We start from the raw sequence: 21,604 nt of genomic DNA on the forward strand, positions 1-21,604 counted from the left end.
TGTTTATCCAGCCCCCTCTTGAAGCCATTTATGCATATAGTTGCCGTCACCTCCTTGTGCCAGTGAATTCCATGTGTCAATCACTCATTGGGTGAAGAAGTCTTTCCTTTTATCCATTCTAACCCAACTGCTCAGGGCTCACAGTGTGGCACTCTCATCCTTTCCCATGCCTTTTCAAATGCCAAAGCAGCTGTGTGGGGGAGTCCTTTCAGCACATGATAAAGCACGGGGCTGGGGGGGGGGGGAGTGCCACAGATCACCACACCCTCACACCACTTTAAAATAATTTCAAAATGATGGTGCTGGCAGCTTCGTGGAGCCTGCATCTAGTTTGGCCTAATACAGGCCCTCCTCAGCCAATCCTAATAGGTGAGCTTTAAATTAGGAGCAAGAAAGCCTCCAATTTTACATTGTCACATACTTACTTCAGGAATTCCCCTCAGAAATGTTCTACCATCAACCAACTGAATCTTAAACAGCACAAATAATACTTCAGAGAGAAGGACTGAGGTGAAGGAAAGGACAATTAGAGGCATAAACACAGCTGTGGTATAAGAAGGCAGTGCTCCGTCTCTTCCTCTCACAACTGATTGAAGAACGCTTGCTCTTCAGCTTACCTTCTTCCACTGTTGTGTTCCCAAGAAGGATGTATTCGCCATGCCCTCGTGATAGAACAATTCCAAGACTGTGGGTTTTAAAAAAATCTATCAAAGACCATGACAAAGGAATGCATCATGCGATACAGCTACTGCTGTGTGCTTACACTTTGAAGTCAAGACATTTCCCCTTATTTATAAACTTCTGAATTTAATATCCAGAAGGCAGCCTGAAGGCAGACATCAGGCAGCAGGTGTGTGGAGCAGGGTGGGGCAGGACTCAATGGGCCAAGCAATACAGGGAGAGTGCTCCCACTCACTTGCCTAGCCCTGCAGTCTCAGTCCAAACCAACTACTCTGCAACTGCTTTATAAAATTTAAAAAAACCATACTGAAAGTATATAATGGATCTCAGATGTGACATGCTTAAAAGGATCTGATAGTCTAATTGAACTCTGCCCTGACAGCTGAACTACAAATATAGAAATATCACCTGGCACAGCCCCCTCCCCTCAAAGGACTATAGCACTTCAGAAGGAAGGTGGGAGTAGGGCTGCCAATCTCCAGGTGGGCAGAGGAAAACAAAGCAAAAGCTCCCATGAAATCCAGCCTCCAATAAGTCAAAATATTCTGTACACTGTAACAAATATATATTTCAATTCCACAAAGAAATAAATTCAGTCCTTTATACAGGCCAAGGAACAATTCAGTCGGAATACCAGTCCCTCTTCTTTCAACAAAACAATGCTCAGACTTCTTCAGGGAAGTGCCAATGGAAATAATGGATGTTCAATCAGTCCAATTCATAAACAAGTGCAGCCAGCAATCCATAAGGCAACAGTTTTGTACTAGTGCCCCTGAGTAAGAATGCCAACCTATGGTTTGAAATTGTTGGCGTTCTTACCCAGTGCAAAAGAATCTTTATCAGAAACTTGAAGAAGCTTATGTGAAACAGGGATACTAGTACAAACCTGTTGCCTTATGGATTGCTAGCTGCACTTGTTTATTAATTGGACTGATATTTTGACTTATTGGAGGCTGGATTTCACGGGAGCTTTTGCTTTGTTTTCCTCTGCTTTTCTTTGTCATTATTCTCTTTTTTGGTTACACAACCTCCAGATGGGGCCTGGAAATCATCCAGAATTCCATTTGATCTTCAGATGACAGAGATCAGAATCCTTGCAGAAAATGACAGGTTTGGAGGCTGGACTCTATGGCCTTATATTCTTTTAAAATTATTTTTATTTAATTACATTTGTATCCCACCCTCCCTTGGCGGGCTCAGGGCAGTTAACAACAGTTAAAACAACATATTCTACTGAGATCCCTCCCCTCCCCACTCTGTCCTCCCTAGGCTCCACCCCCAAATCTTCAGGAAGTTCCCAACACCATGGGAACTGGACTATGGGTGGCCTGTAAATAAGGCTTGAGTGAGGAGGCCAGTGAGGAGACAGCAGCTCTGGCTCCCAGCCAGGTCCAGCCTAGACTGTCTGGCACCCTAGGCAAGGCTAACGTCTGCCCTCTCCCCCCACACTGATAACCAGGGGTGGAATTCTAGAGGAGCTCCTTTGAATATGAGGCCACACACCCCTGATGTAGCCAATCCTCCAATAGCTTACAAAAAAGAGCCTTGTAAGCTCTTGGAGGATTGGCTACATCAGGGGTGTGTGGTCTAAAGGAGCTCCTGCTAGAATTCCACCCCTGCTGACAATGTCACTGAGTCACAAGGGGGTGCCCAAGTCGATGCCCCCAGAAGTCTGGTGCCCTAGGCAATCGCCTGGTTTGCCTAGTGACAGGATTGGCCCTGCTTCCAGCTCAGAAGAAACAGAGCTTAGGGAAGCCAGTGTCCAGATGGGACTTCAGGATCCCCCTGAATTACAGCTTATCCCCACATGACAATTATCGGTTCCTCTGGAGAAAATGTCAGTTCCTCTGGTTTGGAGGGTGGACTTTATGGCATTGTATCCCATGGTGCACCCTGTCTTTCCCAGGCTCCACCCCCAAATCTCCAGGAGTTTCCTAACCTGAGCTGGCAACTCTACCCCTCCCTCCATTCCCTGCCAGATTCCAGGAGGGACCTGACAACCCTAGCAGAGCTAGTGGAGAGAAGGTAGAGTTAGGTGGTTCTTAACCCCTGCCTTAGTCTGCCTGAGGTCAAAGAAAGGCACTTTGGCCAAACTGGACCCTGGTAAATGACAAATGGCCTGGGACCCAACATGTGCTAACATGCCAATATAATTTAAGAATAGTTAAGGAGCATAATCTAGATGTCTCCAGAAGTCAGCCAGAACAAGTTAGGTTTCAGGAAAGACATTTCCCCAATAGCTAGGCAGTGCTTAAATTAGATATGCTGAGTGAGGATGAAGCCTGCCCAGACACTAATCCTTCCACCTTGCACGCTCTTTTCTCCTGTTCTCAACAGTGTGGAGGGAATGTTGTGATAATTTTCTTTTTTTAAAAAAACACTGACTTCTTCCAAGGTAAGTCCTAGTTCTTTGCACCCCCCCCCCCCTTCTGCTACAGTCCCAAATCCTCCCCTCCCCCCCCAAAAAAAACCTCCCCACTGTATTTCAGGAGTATTTGGGGCTTCATGGGAGGAGAAAGCAAGAGAGTCACCCTATGTAGGCAGAAATTCTTCTATCTGTGGAAACACTCAAGGCAACCCCGTGAGCTCCAATTTGAATTAAGCCAGATTGAATAGCAACTGCCTTCTAAATTGCAAATGTGGCAATCACTCAAACTGAAGAAATAATTCCAGTGTTAATGATGCCTACCTTCTTACTGGCTACAAACAGGGACACAAATCTACAGATGGGGACAGGAACTACAAGCAGGGTTGGTGCCAGGCTTGCTGGCACCCTAGGCTGGGAGGGTGGGGGCCACCCCCTTCCTCCCGGGCCATTTAAATCACATGGGAGGGTGCCCAGGAAAGGTCACAGGTCAGCTGATCAGCAGGGCCTTTAAATCGCCCAGGAGACCGGTGCCTGCTCCTGAGTGCTCTCCCGCCTGTTGCAGTAACCACACCTGGGATAACGCCAGCCACCTAGCAGGTGTCTCCCATCCCAGAGCAGGAAACCCCTATTGGGGAGAAAGGCAGGATAGAATGTAAATAAAAATAGCTGGACAGACAGGCCATTTCTTTTTTTAGTATAAATTCCTTTTATTACTATAAATACATGGTAATAGCTAGCCAAGTGATTTGCTTTGTTTTAGTATTTGGTTTGGATCAGGATCATTGGGGGGGGGGGCAAACAGAATCTTTTGTCCAGGGGCCCATGGTGGACCTTGGCAGTCCTGGCATCACATCCCCACTGTACTCCCTCCCCTTCCCAAATTCCACCCTCCTCCAAGCTCCATGCCCCACATCTCCAGGAATTACCTGGAGATGGTAAAACTATGACCAAAGCAGGATTAGAAATGAAGGCATCAACTCAGCGGTGTAGAGATTTCCATTCCATAAGGTGAGAGCCAGTTCGATGTAGTGGTTAAGTGCGCGGACTCTTATCTGGGAGAACGGGGTTTGATTCCCCACTCCTCCACTTGCAGCTGCTGGAATGGCCTTGGGTCAGCCATAGCTCTTGCAGGAGTTGTCCTTGAAAGGGCAGCTGCCGTAAGAGCTCTCTCAGCCCCACCTGCCTCACAGGGTGCCTGTTGTGGGTGTGTGTGTGTGGGGGGAAGAAGGTAAAGAAGATTGTGACCGCTCTGAGACTCTGAGATTCAGAGTATAGGGCGGAATATAAATCCAATATCATCTTCTTCTGTGTGTGCCAAAGTCAACACTATAACTACTAAATAGAGACTTCATCAATAAACAATCACTTTCCTAAGAAAAGCCTGATCCCTAAAGGGATTGTCCCTCCAAATCATTTGCTCACTCACCTAAAGGGTGTGTCGTTGATATCCGTGAAGAAGTAATCATTAGTAAGGAACAAAACTCGCCTCTGGGAACAAAACAAAACAAGAGAATCAAATTCCTTTAAGAAACAACACCTGTTTTAAAATGGATGGAAGCGTCACACACTCTTAATTATATGTAATCCAAATCAGATAGAGAGGCATGTCAGTAGCATACTGAAAACATTCCGCTCTATCTCCCTTCTGCAGTATTGGAAGATATAAAATTCCCTACCTGGGAAGGCTCTGCTCCTATCTTCTGAGAGAGATTGAAACTATAGAGCACATGTTTTTTTAGCTGCCCACACTATAAGGAAGCACGTGATGAGATTATTGTTCTGTTGTTAGACAGAATCTCTGGTCTCACTGTAAAAGTTAGACTTGATGATCTTCTCTCTGATAAGAATGCCAAGGCTACTCATCAAGCAGCTAGATTCTGTTTGGTGATTTTTAGGTCTCGGAAACTGTGCTGTAATTAGATCTTAACTTTAAATTGTTTTATCTGCTTTATTATATGCCTTGAATTTTCTACATGTAAATGTGTTATGTGACTGGTCAAATGCCGATAATAAAGAACGAACCAATGAACCGCTCAGCAATATTTCTCTTTTTCAGCCCAGCAGGGTAAGACTGGTATTTAGATAGTTTGGACAGGTGTTTGAATGTTGTGATTGGCTGGATGAATGTCAACAAATTCAATCCAGAACAGACTGACTCTTTAATCGCTGGCTAGCAACATTGTCTGCAGAATGGGGCTGCACTCCACTTGAAAACCATGTCTACAGACAGAAGCTCAAATCTCCACCATGGCCCACCTTCTCATGTTTCATCAGCTCAAGAGGCCTGTTTAGGCCAGTTATCCAGATATTCTTATCCCAGCCACAAAGGACCACTGCAAGAGCATTTTTTCATTGGGCAGCCTCTTAAAATTGTTCAAAAGCTGCAATTCATTCCAAATAGCAGCAGCATGATATGAGCTATAATTATCAGGGATATCAGGATAACCTCATCATTTTTTTAAAAAAATGCACTATTTATTACTGGGGATCTAAATGTTCTGGTAACTGGGAATTTAGATGTCAGGGAGGTTCAGTCCTTCAGCAGGCCATTCCATAAGGTGAGAGCCACAATGGAGAAAGCACATGTACCAGCAGGTAATGATTTTGCCCATTTGCAGGTTGGCACCTGCAGAAGCCCATGCTGACATGAGTGTTGTGGAGTATAGGAGGAGAGGAAGTCCCATAAATAAGAGAGGCCAAGGCCAAGAAGTGCTTTGTCAGTATCTTAAAATGAGCCTGATACAAATAGGCATCAAATGCATCACAAAATCGCATGTATTTTGTGATGTATAAAAGAGGAAATACCTGTTTAGGTGCCTTGGACATGGACCATTATCACATACTATAATCAAGAATAATCTCCAAGACCATGCATCAAGGAGATTGCAGCTGAAAATCCATTAAATGCTACTGGTAAAGTTTAGTGGAAATTGTTCCTGGACTTTACAACTCAGAACCCTTTGGAATTTAAAGTTTTCACAGTTTCCTTTAATATTCAGAAGCATATCCTATTGCTAAAAAGCCCTTTAAAAAAGTCAGTATCACAGAGGGACTAGTCTACCACACCAGAGAACCCTTATAGCAGATAAGCAAGAGAACAAGGATGTAGAAAAGTTAGGGGTCCAAGGTAAGGAGATGCTAGGGCGGGAAATGTAGGATCATCAGAAGGAAAAGTGTACTGAGGGGTCCTTTTCTAGTTATAAGTGACACAAATACATCAAATCTGGTGCAAGCCTCCTCATGCCTCTAATACTAACAATGCCATTTTGTTGGAGACGGACAAACAGACCAGAAAGGAAGTACAACTAGTGACAATATATGTGAACGCATTTCCTCTAGGCCTGCTTTAACATACACCTCAGATGATGGATGAAGTATTGCTATCCCTATGTCAGATCTTCACGCTGAGCAGACTGCTTGAATAGAAATATAGCTGGGCAGAAATGAGAAGAAAGGCAGTAGGCAGTGAGATGTGAAACATGCCACCAAGTCACAACTATGTCATGGGGACCCCATCCACAGGCTGCTCCAGGCAGGAGATGAGCAGAGGCGGTTTGCTGTTGCCTTCCTCTGCAGAGCAACCTCAGCAGATCCAGTTTGGTGTAGTGGTTAAATGTGCGGACTCTTATCTGGGAGAACCGGGTTTGATTCCCCACTCCTCCACTTGCACCTGCTGGAATGGCCTTGGGTTGTCCCTATCACAGAGGTTGTCCTTGAAAGGGCAGCTGCTGTGAGAATCCTCTCAGCCTCACCCAGCTCACAGGATGTCTGTTGTGGGGGGAGAAGATATAGGAGATTGTAAGCTGCTCTGAGTCTCTGATTCAGAGAGAAGGGTGGGGTATAAATCTGCAGTCTTCTTCTTGGTGATCTCCCATCCAAGTACTGACCAGGGCTGACACTGCTTAGCTCCCAAGTTCTGACAAGCCCAGGCTAACCAGGGCTATTTAGGCTGTTAGGCTGCAAGATAGTGATCAATCATTGTGGAACATTCCAACTATACAATGCTGAGACTGTCTCTCCTGCCGCCCACCCCCCTCCCCATTAAGCACTAATCCTCAGTGAACTGGAAATCCATCTGGCGCAGTGACAGCAGGCATCAAGGGGACTTGAGGCAAAACTGTCTGTGCTGCACAAAGACAGCTTGCAGCTGTAGGGGAGATTTGTAACCTGGCTGCCAGCTGAGCATTTCAAAAAATATCTCAGCTAACTTCATTAACTGGCCAAGCATGGCCAGCCTGATAACCCCAAAGCCAAATTCTATCTGCTGCCACACAGACCAGGGGCTTCCCTGCTGGATAAAAGGAGGAAAAGGTCTGCCCCGACCTTCACCCACACTGGATCCCAGGCTTCCCCAGTGATTCGTGTTACTTTTATTTCACCTTGATTATGGCTAGTATTTCATTTTATTTGAGGATTTATACCCCGTCACATTGCATATTGAATCAACCAACGCTACCAACTAATATATATTTTAAAAACCCGATTAAAACCCAGTCCAAGGATGATTGATAGATAGATAGATAGATAGATAGATAGATAGATAGATAGATAGATAGATGATAGATAGATAGATGATAGATAGATAGATAAATTTATTGTCATTGTTCTCAAAAAAGGAAAATGAGAGCAACGAAATGAGGTGCTCTTCCACAAACATACCAACACATCAACACTAAAGAAAAAACATACATAAACCATTTAAATACATCTAAAACAAATAACTATTCATAACCCTACATTTAGCCTACATCTAAAACAAATAACCATTAATAGCCCTGCATTTAGCCTAACCACAGCACTTGGATAGAAGCTCCCTTAAATCTATTTGTCTTAGCCTTCAACACTCTATATCGCCTGCCCGATGGTAAGATCTCAAATAGCAAGTGGCCTGGATGTGAAGGGTCCTTTAAGATGATTTGTATCTTCCTTTTACATCCCATATTATACAGATCCACCAATGAGGGGAGAGAGCATCCACAAATCTTCTGTGCTCTTACCATCACTCTTTGGAGTACCCTTCTCATTTTTTCCAAGGAAACTGATCTCTGTAGTCCGGATATCAGTTGTAATTCCTGGAGAAGTCCAGTCACTACCTGGTGGTTGGCAACCCTAGCAGCTACCCAAACCTGTGTTTCCTTTATCACCAGGACTTTAAAAAAATTAGGTTTAGATTATATTTGAAAATACTTTCTTGCTCTGTAGAGGGCTTATTTTCACATTTGTGGAATTTCCTTTTATTCTCTCTAAATTGCCTTGTTTTAAATGCTGGGTCAAAACAAACTAACAAATTACAGCAATGAAACACTTACCCCTTTATCCACAGGCACTTTCACATCCATTGAGAGGTAACCGGTTTCCCCGTTGATCATTGCTGTTCGGAGCTGGGAAACGGAACAGATTTACATTAATGCCTCCGGCTAGGATTGGGGCTACCTGCTTTTAGATGGCCTGTAATGCATGAGAGATTTTATATAAGATTTTTTTAAAACAACAACAACAACATTGTTCTGCTGAGCTTTCGGAAATGTGGCTTTTGTGTTTAAACTATATTTTCTATTATTAAATTTTTACAGTTTTTCCATTTTTAACTCAAAACATAAACAGTACAAATAGTCATTTTAACAAGAGAAGAACACAACTTGAATACCAAACGCAACTTGAAAAATAAAATTGAAACACACCTTTTTCTTATAAGTAGTGTAAACATTGCAGTGAGGTGCATAACCACTAATAAGGCATCTACCTTGTCAATAAAAAGTGAAATCTGTATATTTAGCAGGTAGTTGGCTGAAAACATTAGTTTCAGCTGTTATATATTGAAAGAACAGAAATGTGGCTTTTGTGAATCGAGACTACTGGCTTTACGGAGAAGTGGGTGATAATATTTCATACTTTTGAATAAATAATCAGGCACTAAAATCAGACAAACTTTACAATGTTAGCTAGGAATGCACTTTGAAAACAGTGGAGAAGGATGATGCTGAGGAGAGATAGTCTCTGAAATCCTAGACACTAAACTTACTACTTCATCCGAATCTTCCCATTCCACCTCAGAAAGGTCAACACTGTTGTAATTTGGCTTGGGCTTCAGCTTCTTCCCATCTTTATACTGGAGTTTAGAAGAGAAACAGAAAAAAATAACCAAATGATTTTGCCACTGAACTAGTCAGAAAGTTATAGTATATATCTAAAATAGAAACTAATATTAACTTTTCCAACTTCCAAACACCATCCTTTTCCTGCAAGGAATATGTAGAAGTCACCCAGTAAACCTCACTCCGCACTTCACTACTATTCTACCACCAATCCTACCAGTCTGCCATTTACATCTTCCAATTTAGCAGGTATTTATATTGGGATCATGTACAAAGATGATGCATATTCAACCAAATCACAGATTCAAATAGGTATGGGTGCAAACATATAGTATAGGCCCCTTAAAGTCAACTTGATAATGTGAATAAATTAGAGACTCTATAATGGCATAAATAGACTCCAAGAAAACAACAAAGAAATCCAGCAAGTCACTTACCAATGGGCGAAGGTCTGGGTGAGACAGTATGTAGCCATTGTTAGTATTTAGAAAGGCATATCCATGGACACCCAGCTTTAAACAAAGCACAGTTGAATCATTAGCCTCATTCCCTTTCCATAACTTTTTAGACAAAAGATCATAGATTCCTCACTTACAAACAGAATATATTTTCCTCTGATATTTGTGGCCCTTCCAGAAAAGACCCCTATTTTGACTCTTGTTGCCCTGAGAAAGTTTTATAGGCTCATAATTCAAGTAACTGCGTCAGTTTCCAACCACAACACTCCAACCATTCAGATGTCCCTTTCCTTCACTTGTTTCCAGGATAGTTTAACAGTTTGTACCTAGCATCTCATGTTCAGAGCTCTTTAACTTCCGTGCAAGGATATTTCATGCAGCTGACATCACTCATAATAGCACAGAGAGATCAACATAATGAGTGAGATCACACAAGATTTTTGGCCCAACCTAGCCATACCTCCCCCCCAGATTTAATGTGTGTGATCACATGCGCATTTCTGCCCACTGAGTGCTGCCTGTACTTACCTTGTCTGGACAAGCTGGAACCAGATTAAATAGCTACCAGGAACTCCCCAATAGCAAATCTCTAAAATGCATGCAGGGCACATTTCCCATCTGTCTGAATGGCAGGGGCGTGAAATGCACCCACCACACACATGCATGAGTAGTGTGAATGCTCCTCTTGTGCATGTGTGGCCCGTGCCTCTCCTGGAAGCAGAGTGGGAGCTGTGTGATTGTTGCAGCATGCATCAAAGAGCACCGGTTTTTTCAAAGTCGGGATACTGCCATGCCAGATTCCCAGTGTGATTCCACCCAATCTAAGTGTTGTCAATTTGCAACCCACTTAAGGGAACCCCAGCAAGGGCCTTTTAAGGCAAGTGAAAAGCAGATGTGGTTTGTCAGTGCCTTCCTCTGTACAGTCTTGGCATTCTCCCATCCAAGTACTGACCTTGCTTAGCTTCTGCAAGTTGACAAGATCCAGCTATATCATGCTGCCTTCCCTCCCACTGAGAGACTTGTCCTCCACTGGAATATTAGGATTCAGGGGTACAACTTATTTAAAAGGGACAGGCAAATGAGAAAGGGCAGAGGTGTAGCATATATGTGAAGGAGGCATATACTTGTGAGGAAATATCTTCCAAGCATGGCACCTCAGTTGAGAGTCTCTGGGTAAAAATAAAAGGAGTAAGAAATAACAGTGATATTATTGTGGGGGTCTGCTATAGACCACCAAGTCAGTCAGAGGACTTGGATTAGATACTTCTACAGCAGATTGCAAAGTTCTCCAAGAGAAGGGATACAGTGATCATGGGAGATTTCAATTACCCAGACATCTGTTGAAAGTCCAACTCTGATAAAAATGAAAAGTCAAATAGATTCCTGACTTGTCTTGCTGACAACTCCCTTTTCCAGAAAGTGAAGGGGGATCTGCTATCTTGGATTTGATTCTCACCAACAAGGATGAATTGATTGAAGAAGTAGAAATAGTGGGCATCCTGGGCAGTAGTGACCATGTGATTTTGGAATCTACAGTCTTAGGGAAGGGAAAAGCTATACGTAGTTAGACTTATAGGTTGGACTTCAGAAAGGCAAACTTTGATAAACTTAGAACTATGCTTGGGTAAAACCCCATGGTTAGAAATACTTAGGAGGAGGGGGGTTCAGGAGGGGTGGGAGTTTCTTAGAAGTGAAATACTGAAAGCGCAATCACAGACGATTCCTATGAAAAGAAAAAATGGAAAAAGTCTAAAGAAGCCGAAGCGGCTCCATAAACAGCTCTCTAAAGACTTGAACAATAAAAAAGACTCCTTTAGGAATTGGAAGGAGGGCCTTAAAACCAAGGATGAATATAAACAAATCACCAGTGCTTGTAGAGAAACAGTTAGGAAAAGTCAGTATGAGCTTAGGCTGACCAAAGATGCTAAAAACAAAAAAAAAGGTTCTTTTCTTATGTTCAGAGTAAGAAAAAGAGCAAGGACACGGTAGGCCCATTGCGTGGGCAAGAAAGTGAAATTGTAACAGATAATGAAGTGAGGGCGGAACTGCTCAATTCCTACTTTTCCTCACTCTTCTCTTCTGAGGGAAACGGTGCTCAATATGGCAAAAACAGAACATGTAAGGAGGGTATGAAGTTCCAACCTAGAATCAGCATAGGGGTAGTACATAAACACCTAGTTTTTTAAATGAAACTAAGTCCTCAGGGTCAGATGAATTGCATGCAAGGGTTCTAAAAGAGCTTGTGGATGTAATTTCTGAGCCTCTGGCTATTATTTTTGAGAATTCTTGGAGAACAGGAGAGGTGCCGGAAGATTGGAGGCGGGTGAATGTTGTCCCCATCTTCAAGAAGGGGAAAAAAGAGGATCCGGGTAACTACCGACCCGTCAGCTTGACGTCTATACCTGGAAAAGTTTTAGAACAAATCATCAAACAGTCAGTCCTGGAACATTTAGAAAGAATGGATGTGATTACTAAGAGCCAGCATGGTTTTCTCAAGAAAAAATCATGTCAGACTAACCTGATCTCTTTTTTTGAGAAAGTGACTACCGTGCTGGATCAGGGGAATGCTGTAGACATCGTTTATCTTGATTTCAGTAAGGCTTTTGATAAAGTTCCACATACTATCCTTGTTTACAAGTTGGTAAAATGTGGTTTAGATCCTGTTACTGTTAGGTGGATCTGTAACTGGTTGACAGATCGCACCCAAAGAGTGTTTGTGAATGGTTCCTCATCCTCTTGGAGAGGAGTGACAAGTGCAGTGCCTCAAGGATCTGTCCTGGGACCTGTATTGTTCAACATCTCTATCAATGATTTGGATGAAGGAATAGAGGAAATGCTTATTAAATTTGCAGATGATACTAAATTAGGACGAGTTGCAAACACAGAAGACAGAAACAGGATACAGGATTCACTCCTCCACATACAGCTGCTGATGTGACCTTGGGTCAGCCACAAGCTTTCTCAAGGCTGTTCTGCTCAAGAGCAGTTCTAGGAGAGCTCTCTCAGCCCCACCTACCTCACAGGGTATCTTTTGTGGGGAGGGGAAGGGAAAGGAGATTGTAAACTGCTCTGAGACTCTAGCCAAAGGGCAGGGTATAAATCCAATCTCTTCTTCTTCTAGTGGAGGGGGATGATCATATTTTATTACACACGCAAGTATCTCTCTAACAGCACAGAGATGTGTGAAAATGCTCAAAGAGCCAACTAGCTGCTATGCCCATGTATCTCAGACGTATGCCAGCATGTTGCAGAGATACCCTGGTTTAGCCCTGTTGCTGCTGCACCATGACCCTGACAGGCTGGAAAACTGGGCTAAAACCAATAACATTAATTTTAACAGGGATAAATGTAAAGTTCTGCATTTAGGCAGGAAAAATCAAATATTTCTTTCTTTCTTTCTTTCTTTCTTTCTTTCTTTCTTTCTTTCTTTCTTTCTTTCTTTCTTTCTTTCTTTCTTTCTTTCTTTCTGTCTTTCTGTCTTTCTGTCTTTCTTTCTCAAATTTATATCCCACCCTCCCCGCCGAAGCAGGCTCAGGGCGGCTAATAACAATCAAACTAAAACAATAAAACAGTAGATACACAATTAAATTTTTAACAATTAATTAATACTAATTAAATAATATTAAAACAGTTTAAAACGATTTAAAACAGTTTTGGTGCTAGTTTTGATTTCATTAAGTTCAGCGATGTTGCATTATACTGTTGCATACAGCTGCATTATACTATAATTCAGCTAAAGCCAAGTCGAAATAGGGCTTTTTTACAGAACTTGCAGAACTGAGCAAGGTCCTGCAAGGCCCTTACTTCTTCTGGAAATTGGTTCCACCAGTGAGGGGGGCCGTAATTGAGAAGGCTCTTTCTCTGGTAGACTTCAGTCTCGCCTCCCTCGGCCTGGGGATTGACAATAAATTCTGCGATCCAGATCTAAGTACTCTCTGGGGAACGTGGGAAGAGACGGTCCCTAAGGTAGACAGGTCCACGGCCATATAGGGCTTTAAAGGTGATAACCAGTACCTTGTAGCAAATCAGGAATACGATTTGCAGCCAGTGCAGTTCCCGCAGCCTTGGCTGTATGTGCTCCCGTATAGAGAGACCCAATAACAGCCTGGCTGCTGCATTCTGCACCAACTGCAGTTTCTGGATACGAGACAAGGGCAGCCCCATGTAGAGGGCATTGCAATAGCCTAGTTTTGAGGTGACCATTGCATGGATCACAGTTGCTAGGTCGCTGCGCTCAAGGAAGGGGACCAACTGTCATACTTGCCTAAGGTGAAAGAAGGCAGATTTCGCAGTGGCTGCTATCTGGGCCTCCATTGCCAATGCATGGTTATAGGATGGGGGAGACTTGTCTTAGCAGTAGTATGTGCGAAAAGGATCTAGGGGTCTTAGTGGATCATGAGCTGAACATGAGTCAACCGTGTGATGCGGTGGCTAAAAAGGCAAATGCAATTTTGGGCTGTATCAACAGAAGTATAGTGTCCAGATCACGTGATGTGATGGTATCGCTTTACTCTGCTCTGGTAAGACCTCACCAGGAGTATTGTGTTCAGTTTTGGGCACCACATTTTAAGAAGGATGTAGACAAGCTGGAATGGGTCCAGAGGAGAGTGACAAAGATGGTGAGGGGTCTGGAGACCAAATCCTATGAGGAAAGGTTGAAGGAGCTGGGGATGTTTAGCCTGGAGAGGAGGCGGCTGAGAGGTGGTATGATTACTATCTTCAAGTACTTGAAGGGCTGTCATATAGAGGATGGTGTGGAATCGTTTTCTGTGGCCTTGGAAGGTAGGACCAGAACTAATGGGTTGAAATTAAATCAAAAAAGTTTCCGGCTCAACATTAGGAAGAACTTCCTGACCGTTAGAGCGATTCCTCAGTGGAACAGGCTTCCTCGGGAGGTGGTGAGCTCTCCTTCCTTGGAGGTTTTTAAACAGAGGCTAGATGGCCATCTGACAGCAATGAAGATCCTGTGAATTTAGTGGGAAGTGTTTGTGAGTTTCCTGCATTGTGCAGGGGGTTGGACTAGATGACCCTAGAAGTCCCTTCCAACTCTATGATTCTATGATTCCCTTAATCCATCTAAGCTAATAGCCATCTTCACACATCTTGTGGCAATGAATTCAATAAGCCAACTATGTGCTATATGAGCAGTGCTTCTTCTCCTACAGATATAGCTTTCACTAGAAATCATTGACCTTTATGACAATTGTTGGGAGTGTATTATTTTACCTTGTACCGTGGAGCCAGCTTGAGGAGTTCCCTCAAAGGAACATCTGAGCCCACAACGCCTAGAAGAATGCCATGAGATCTCTGCAGAATAACCGAAAAACCATTCTCAGAAATGAAAACTGTCAAGAACACTTAAAGACCTTGTTATCAGTATTTGTTCATTCATCTGTTCAGTAAAGGTATAGTCAATGTTTGTTACAAATAATTTTCAAGGCAGTTTATACCAGCAAGAAATATATATTTAAAACAAACACATTAAAAAGCAGGCATTCTAAAGAGACTGATCTGAAAGACATCCAACAGCAATCCAAAACACAACTGAAACAGTAACAAAAATTAAAATGGTAGAACTCAGTGGAAACAGTAATCTTCTAGTGCAGTGGAGGCCAATAGTAGCTCTCCAGATGTTTTTTTTGCCTACAACTCCCATCAGCCCCAGCCAGCATGGCCAATGGCTGGGGCTGATGGGAGTTGTAGGCAAAAAACATCTGGAGAGCTACCACTGGCCACCCATTCTAGTGAGAGCCAGTTTGGTGCAGTGGTTAAGTGTGCGGACTCTTATCTGGGAGAACTGGGTGTGATTCTTCACTCCTCCACATACAGCTGCTGATGTGATCTTGGGTCAGCCACAAGCTTTCTCAAGGCTGTTCTGCTCAAGAGCAGTTCTAGGAGAGCTCTCTCAGCCCCACCTACCTCACAGGGTATCTTTTGTGGGGAGGGGAAGGGAAAGGAGATTGTAAACTGCTCTGAGACTCTAGCCAAAGGGCAGGGTATAAATCCAGTCTCTTCTTCTTCTAGTGGAGGGGGATGATCATATTTTATTACACATGCAAGTATCTCTCTAACAGCACAGAGATGTGTGAAAATGCTCAAAGAGCCAACTAGCTGCCATGCCCATGTATCTCAGACGTATGCCAGCATGTTGCAGAGATACCCTGGTTTAGCCCTGTCGCTGCTGCACCATGACCAAGATTGTTTTTGCACATAGCTCACCTCGCAGTCACAATCCTGTTCCCTCCGCAGCGTCTGGTCAGATTTCCCACCATCTGCGCCGAAGTTACAGGAAGTGCCGCAGCTTTTGCGTAGCAAACGTAAACCGCTAAAACCCAGTTTACGTTTGCTATGCAAAAGCCGTGGCACTTCCTGTAACTCCGGCTCAGATGGTGGGAAATCCGACAGACGTTGCGGAGGGAACAGGATTGTGACTGCAAGGTAAGCTGTGTGCAAAAAAGGTTCAAGAGTTGCTGTAGCAATGGCACAGGGCACTGCAGGCCCATCCTGCTGCACTGGTGTCAGGAAAGTGTTCCTGCTATGATTGTCTGGTTCCGAGGTCACATGAATGTCTCTTGTTTTCAGCTACGTGTAATTATTCCAACAGTGTATCACTTTCTTTCTATACTGTATGCTTATGGACTTGTATGCTTATAAGGAGAGGGGAGGAATTCTGCAGCAAAGAGGCTTATCAGGTTTGCATGGTAACAACATTCTCCTCCAGGATTTCTCCTCCAGGCCGGCTGGCCTCGAAAGTACTGAAAATAGTTTGTCGGGAGACACCTGGATGGGGAGAAGTCTGAGTGGACACACTACTGGCCAGTCTCGAATTTGCCCTTTTGGGGCAAAATTATTGAGAGGGCAGTAGCATTACAGTTACATAGGCCGTTTTCGCACTAGCGTTTGCTCCAGCGTAGCGCCCCATTTACCTCCGGATCTTCTCTTGGATTTCGCACATGTTGCTCCGGCGCTACGGTTTGCTCTGGCGCTTCAGGGATTTTACACCGGAGTATGTTTTTCAGCATGCTGCCGGAGTTTCCGAAAACCTCCGGATCCACTCCGGATCCACTCAGCGGAGTTTGCTGTGCGAAATCCATCCACGCCGGATCGACTGCTTTGTGGGCGTCACCCTCTCCCTTTCCGTCCTCCCACCCCATCCACCCGCTTGGCCAATCATCAGCCTTTCGCGGCGCTTCCCCAAAGTGCCGGCACGGCCATTTTTTTTTTTTAAACTTCACAGTTTTGCGTAATAGCGATATTTCGAAATTAACAAATAGGGAAACCCCCCCCCCCCTGGAATAGCCTCAATTGCCACCTCAATTGGTTTCGTTGGAATTTTTTTTATTGACTTTAGTTGCGTTATTTCGCTGTTGCGTTATCTCGATAATGCGAAAGGAGAGGGGAAGGAGAGAATGGGGCGGGGGGGGGAGCTCTGGCAGCAGGAATCAGTCAGGTCCCCGTTGCAAGCGCCAGCCGGGGAGGGGAAAGAGAGCGGAGGAAATTTGGGGGGGGAATCTAGTGCTTCAGAATTTGGGGGGGGAATCTAGTGCTAGGATTCTCCACTGTGAATGCTTCTGTTAATACATGAAGGGCTGTGGAGGATTCTACAGCTGCAGCCAATCCATAAGCAGCAGCAGCACACGTGATGCGGTTTGTCCACGAAAAGAAGGGGAGGGATCAGCTCAATGTTACGTTAGTACGTTAGTACGTCATTACGCAACCAGACTTGCGCTTAAAAAAAAAATGATTGACAGGGCATCGAACTCAGGTCGATGCCAGTGGGAAAACGATTTGAGCCGGGGCTTCAGGGAAGGCGACTCCGCAAAGAGTCACTAGTGGGAAAACGAGAAAAATGATCCGGACATAATTGCGCCGCGGAAAAAGGGGAGCAAACGCTAAGTGCGAAAACGGCCAGAGTTTTCTGGAGGATGCTTCTGTTCTAGACCCCCACCACTCTGGCTTTTGCCCAGGTCATGGGGTGGAGACAGTACTGGTCGCCCTGGTGGAGGATCTCCAATGGCATCTGGATCAAGGTGCTTTGGTGGTACTGATGCTGTTGGACCTGTTGGCTGCGTGCCCCCTTCCCATATACCTTGGGTTGGCTGCTGGGTGCAGCTTGCACACTGAACAGGCTGGTGGCTGATCTGAAAGGGTATGTGGCTGCAGTAGCAGGGGGCAGCAATGGCTGCATGTGGGCAATATTTTTGCTGCCAGTCAGGCCCTTGCCCACAGGAGGGGTGGGCACCCTTTCCATTGCGTGGGTGCCCTTCCCCTATGAGCTGGGGGGGGGGGGATGCGCTCAAGCCATGTGCCTCTGTTGGGGTTGCACTGTCCCAGGCTCTTTCCTCCTTATCTGCTGACTCTCCGTTGTGGGAGAGGGAGTCGCATTGAGGGCCAAAGGCCAGGTTGGCAAGAGAGATTGGCTGCACCTGTGTGTGCCGCTCACAAGGACATCACTGGCTGCCATTGTCTGATTGGTGGATGCTACTGGGGTTGCTATGGAGTCTGATGTTCTCGCTATGCTGCCTATGCCTTCTGGAGGAGTGTGGGTTGTCATTCCCTCCTGGCAAATGTCCATAGGGAACAGACCAGTGGCGCCACTTTTATGTCAGCAGATGACCACCACTGCCTCAGTGACCCTCAGGACTGGGTTGCAAGGGTGCAGGACACATAAATGTAAAATTTAGAATGTCCCCTTTAAAATACTCAGAAATGGTGATTAGGAAAGCATTCTTAGCCCTATATTTTAAGTTTTTTTAAAGAACACAAGTCACATTTCACAAAGGTGTGCCTTTTAATAATTTTACAAATGATGTCAGGGTTGTTTATTTTAGGCTTGATCTTGTACATTGAATAGACAATATAAAATGAGAATCATCCAGAGACGGAACCTAGGAATGTATAATATAAAATGTGTGCTATACTAATAAATTATGGCCCTTCATCCATTTCTTCGACAAAGGGTAAGTTAGCATAAAAGCCCTTATATACTTTCAGTATCTAAACTGCAGTTTTACTCTTCTATCCACTCTCATGCCAAGTGGAGCCTAGAGGTTTCCTGAGAGCATCATGCTTACCGTTTCATTCTTCTTACTGAAAACTGGCATTGCCACTGTTGTCATTAGCAGGAGGCTTTGAGCCTGAGATGCAAAGAGCTACCAGGAAGAAAGGGGTAATATATTAGTATGCAGTAATAGTATAAAGTGTGCCAACCACTGACTGTAAGCGAACACAAGAAAGCCTTATGAAAAGTACCTTTTTAAAAAAATAACAGAGGATGCTAGAACATTAGCTCATTGGTGGGAAGGTGATGAAGCTGAGACAAAGATGGCAGGGAATATTCAAGAAAGAGTAATATCGAGAGAAAGGAAACTTTAAAAGAAGCCATATGCAGGCCTTGGATTCAGTGGGAGCTCACAGGAGCACAGCTCCTGAACCTTCCTGACAGTTCCACCTCCTCCTTCCCACCTTGTCCTCTGACTGGTAGGTGCAGTTGCATAACAATCCCTGGATGAGCTCCACCACCTATTTTTCTACAAAACGACCCCTGGCCATATGTCTGTCTGTCCATATTAACATGGCACAGCCAGATGTACACAGCCAAACATGGCAAACAAAGGCACCTGAATAATATATATAAGACATAGAATTGGCATTTGGGTGCCAATGGGAAATAGAGAGGGGGAATACAAAGGATATATCTATGCAATGTTTCTCTCATTTGCATGAATAGTTCAGGGGACATCCAGAATATTAGGGATAAACTGGAATGCTAATATGCAGCTCCATGGGCAGTAGAGAGCATATTTGAACCATCAGAAGCTATGATGCAGATGATGGGAATTGGCACATCACATAAGGACTGTTAAAAACATGGATGGAAGTTCCACAGAACTCGCAATACAAATGCCCCACTTGAAGGCCCTGCGTTTGCAAGAAAACAGAACCCTTTTCTAAAAGGAGTATTCATAATCATACACAAATCCAAATGTTAAACATGGAAATCCAGATTTCAAAATCTGTCATTTGGGCTTTAAGTTCTAGCATGAACTTTCATTTTGCATTTTTGATGCTGAAACTTCAGTATTAAGGCATACAAATGCCAAATGTTAACTGTGACCTGAGCTTTAGTTTAAAAAGATGGCTTTGAGGCTTCAGGGACAGGATTTAAAATGTTCAGAATATATCTCTGTTAGTTGGAAATTTCCTTTCAACTCTCAGTCACTACATTGTGCAAAAAGCCACTTAAGAAAACAAACTATAAAATGAATATACAACAAACTAATCTAAAGATACACAAAGTCATCACACATAACATATACTCAGGTATATATTAAGATAAACTGATATATATGCATGTGTGTATTAGACAGACATACTATGTAAATAAGACAGAGATATTCTCAGAGGAAAAGCAACTCAGCTTGCCTCTTCAAAAGACTAGAACTGACCTGCAATCACCTATCCTAATCAGCTACCTGATCAAACAATACTGGCAATTTGTATCAATTGGCCGAATACAGACTGTTAAAAGGATGCAGCAGGAATGAGCCCAGCCTAAGATGCTCAACACATGACACAGAAGAGTATTACACATGAGGTAACACATGACACAGAAGAGTATTACATATATTCAATTAATTCAGAGTGCCATTTATAAATTGCCTTTAGGTACTCCTGAATGGTTAATAATACTGAGTTTTTACTAAATGATTAAAGTGCATCAACTCCCTCCACAATATTTACAAATAAGGATGTGCACCTGGAAAAAAACACACAGTATTTTTTGGATTTGCGTTTCAAAAAGGGCATAAATACCAGTAATTAGACAGTATTAGGCTCCCCCAATACTATTTTGGGGTTTGGGGTTTTCTGGGATTCTGGAGTTATTTAGGTTCCATTATTCCCCATGGGGGACTTTTTAGAAGGGTGGCTGATTGGCTGTTTTTCAACGAATCAACACAAAAATTGCAGGGGACCCAGTGTTGCCTGTCCACTAAAGACCTCTCCACCCCTAGCTTCCAATGAATTGGGCCACGGGGCCCAGTTCTACAGGCCCCTGACCAAGGTGCTCCTAGCCATCCTACTTGCAGGAGTGTGGACTGGGAAGACAAAAAAATGGCCCTGAAAAGGCCTTGCCCCCCATCAAAGGGGATAGATCCGTCTTAGATCCATGCCAGTCCGGCTTCCGCCCGGGTCATGGGACGGAAACAGTCCTGGTCGCCCTCATGGATGACCTCCGACGACAACTGGATTGAGGCGGCTCGGCGGTATTGCTGTTGCTAGACCTATCGGCTGCGTTCGATATGGTCGACCATCAGCTGCTGACCCGCCGCCTCGCCGACGCAGGAATTCGGGGCTAGCCTTACAGTGGCTCTCCTCCTTTCTTGACGGTCGGGGACAAAGGGTGGCAATCGGGGGGGAGCTGTCTCAGAGGCACCCACTTCATTGTGGAGTGCCTCAGGGAGCAGTTCTCTCCCCGATGTTGTTTAACATCTTTATGCGCCCCCTTGCCCAGATTGCACGGAGGTATGGGCTGGGCTGTCATCAATACGCAGATGACACCCAGCTCTATCTACTGATGGACGGCCGGACTGGTGATGCCCCAACAAACTTGGACCGGGCATTACAAGCCGTGGCTGACTGGCTCAGGCTGAGCGGGCTGAAGCTGAATCCGGTGAAGACTGAGGTCCTTTGCGTGGGCCGCGGCGGGCCGGGAGGGGAGATCACCTTACCGGCCTTTGACGGTGCGCCACTGGTACCAGTGCGCAAAGTCAAGAGCCTGGGAGTGCTACTGGAATCCTCTCTATCAATGGAGGCCCAAGTAGCTGCCACTGCTAGATCCGCCTTCTTTCATCTTAGGAGAGCGAGGCAGTTGGCCCCCTTCCTGGAACGCACCGACCTAGCAACTGTGATCCACGCAACGGTCACTTCGAGATTAGACTACTGCAATGCCCTCTACATGGGGCTGCCCTTGTACCGAACACGGAGGCTTCAGGTAGTCC

At 44.5% G+C, this 21,604-nt stretch overlaps 1 protein-coding gene across 1 annotated transcript in view; it reads right to left on the bottom strand.

Moving 5' to 3' along the window:
• CACNA2D4 (calcium voltage-gated channel auxiliary subunit alpha2delta 4) overlaps positions 1 to 21,604 on the bottom strand; it is a 269,022-nt gene that overhangs the window by 150,776 nt on the left and 96,642 nt on the right. Inside the window, exons 14-20 of the mRNA XM_060245776.1 lie at positions 18,677 to 18,754; positions 14,829 to 14,909; positions 9,582 to 9,656; positions 9,072 to 9,158; positions 8,359 to 8,430; positions 4,476 to 4,537; positions 618 to 685 (exon numbers count right to left, since the gene is read on the bottom strand). Of these exons, the coding sequence (XP_060101759.1) occupies positions 618 to 685; positions 4,476 to 4,537; positions 8,359 to 8,430; positions 9,072 to 9,158; positions 9,582 to 9,656; positions 14,829 to 14,909; positions 18,677 to 18,754 (523 nt within the window). The remainder of the gene's footprint in view (positions 1 to 617; positions 686 to 4,475; positions 4,538 to 8,358; positions 8,431 to 9,071; positions 9,159 to 9,581; positions 9,657 to 14,828; positions 14,910 to 18,676; positions 18,755 to 21,604) is intronic.

The sequence above is a fragment of the Heteronotia binoei genome, chromosome 8 (assembly GCF_032191835.1).
Source record: "Heteronotia binoei isolate CCM8104 ecotype False Entrance Well chromosome 8, APGP_CSIRO_Hbin_v1, whole genome shotgun sequence".
Lineage (NCBI taxonomy): Eukaryota > Metazoa > Chordata > Lepidosauria > Squamata > Gekkonidae > Heteronotia > Heteronotia binoei.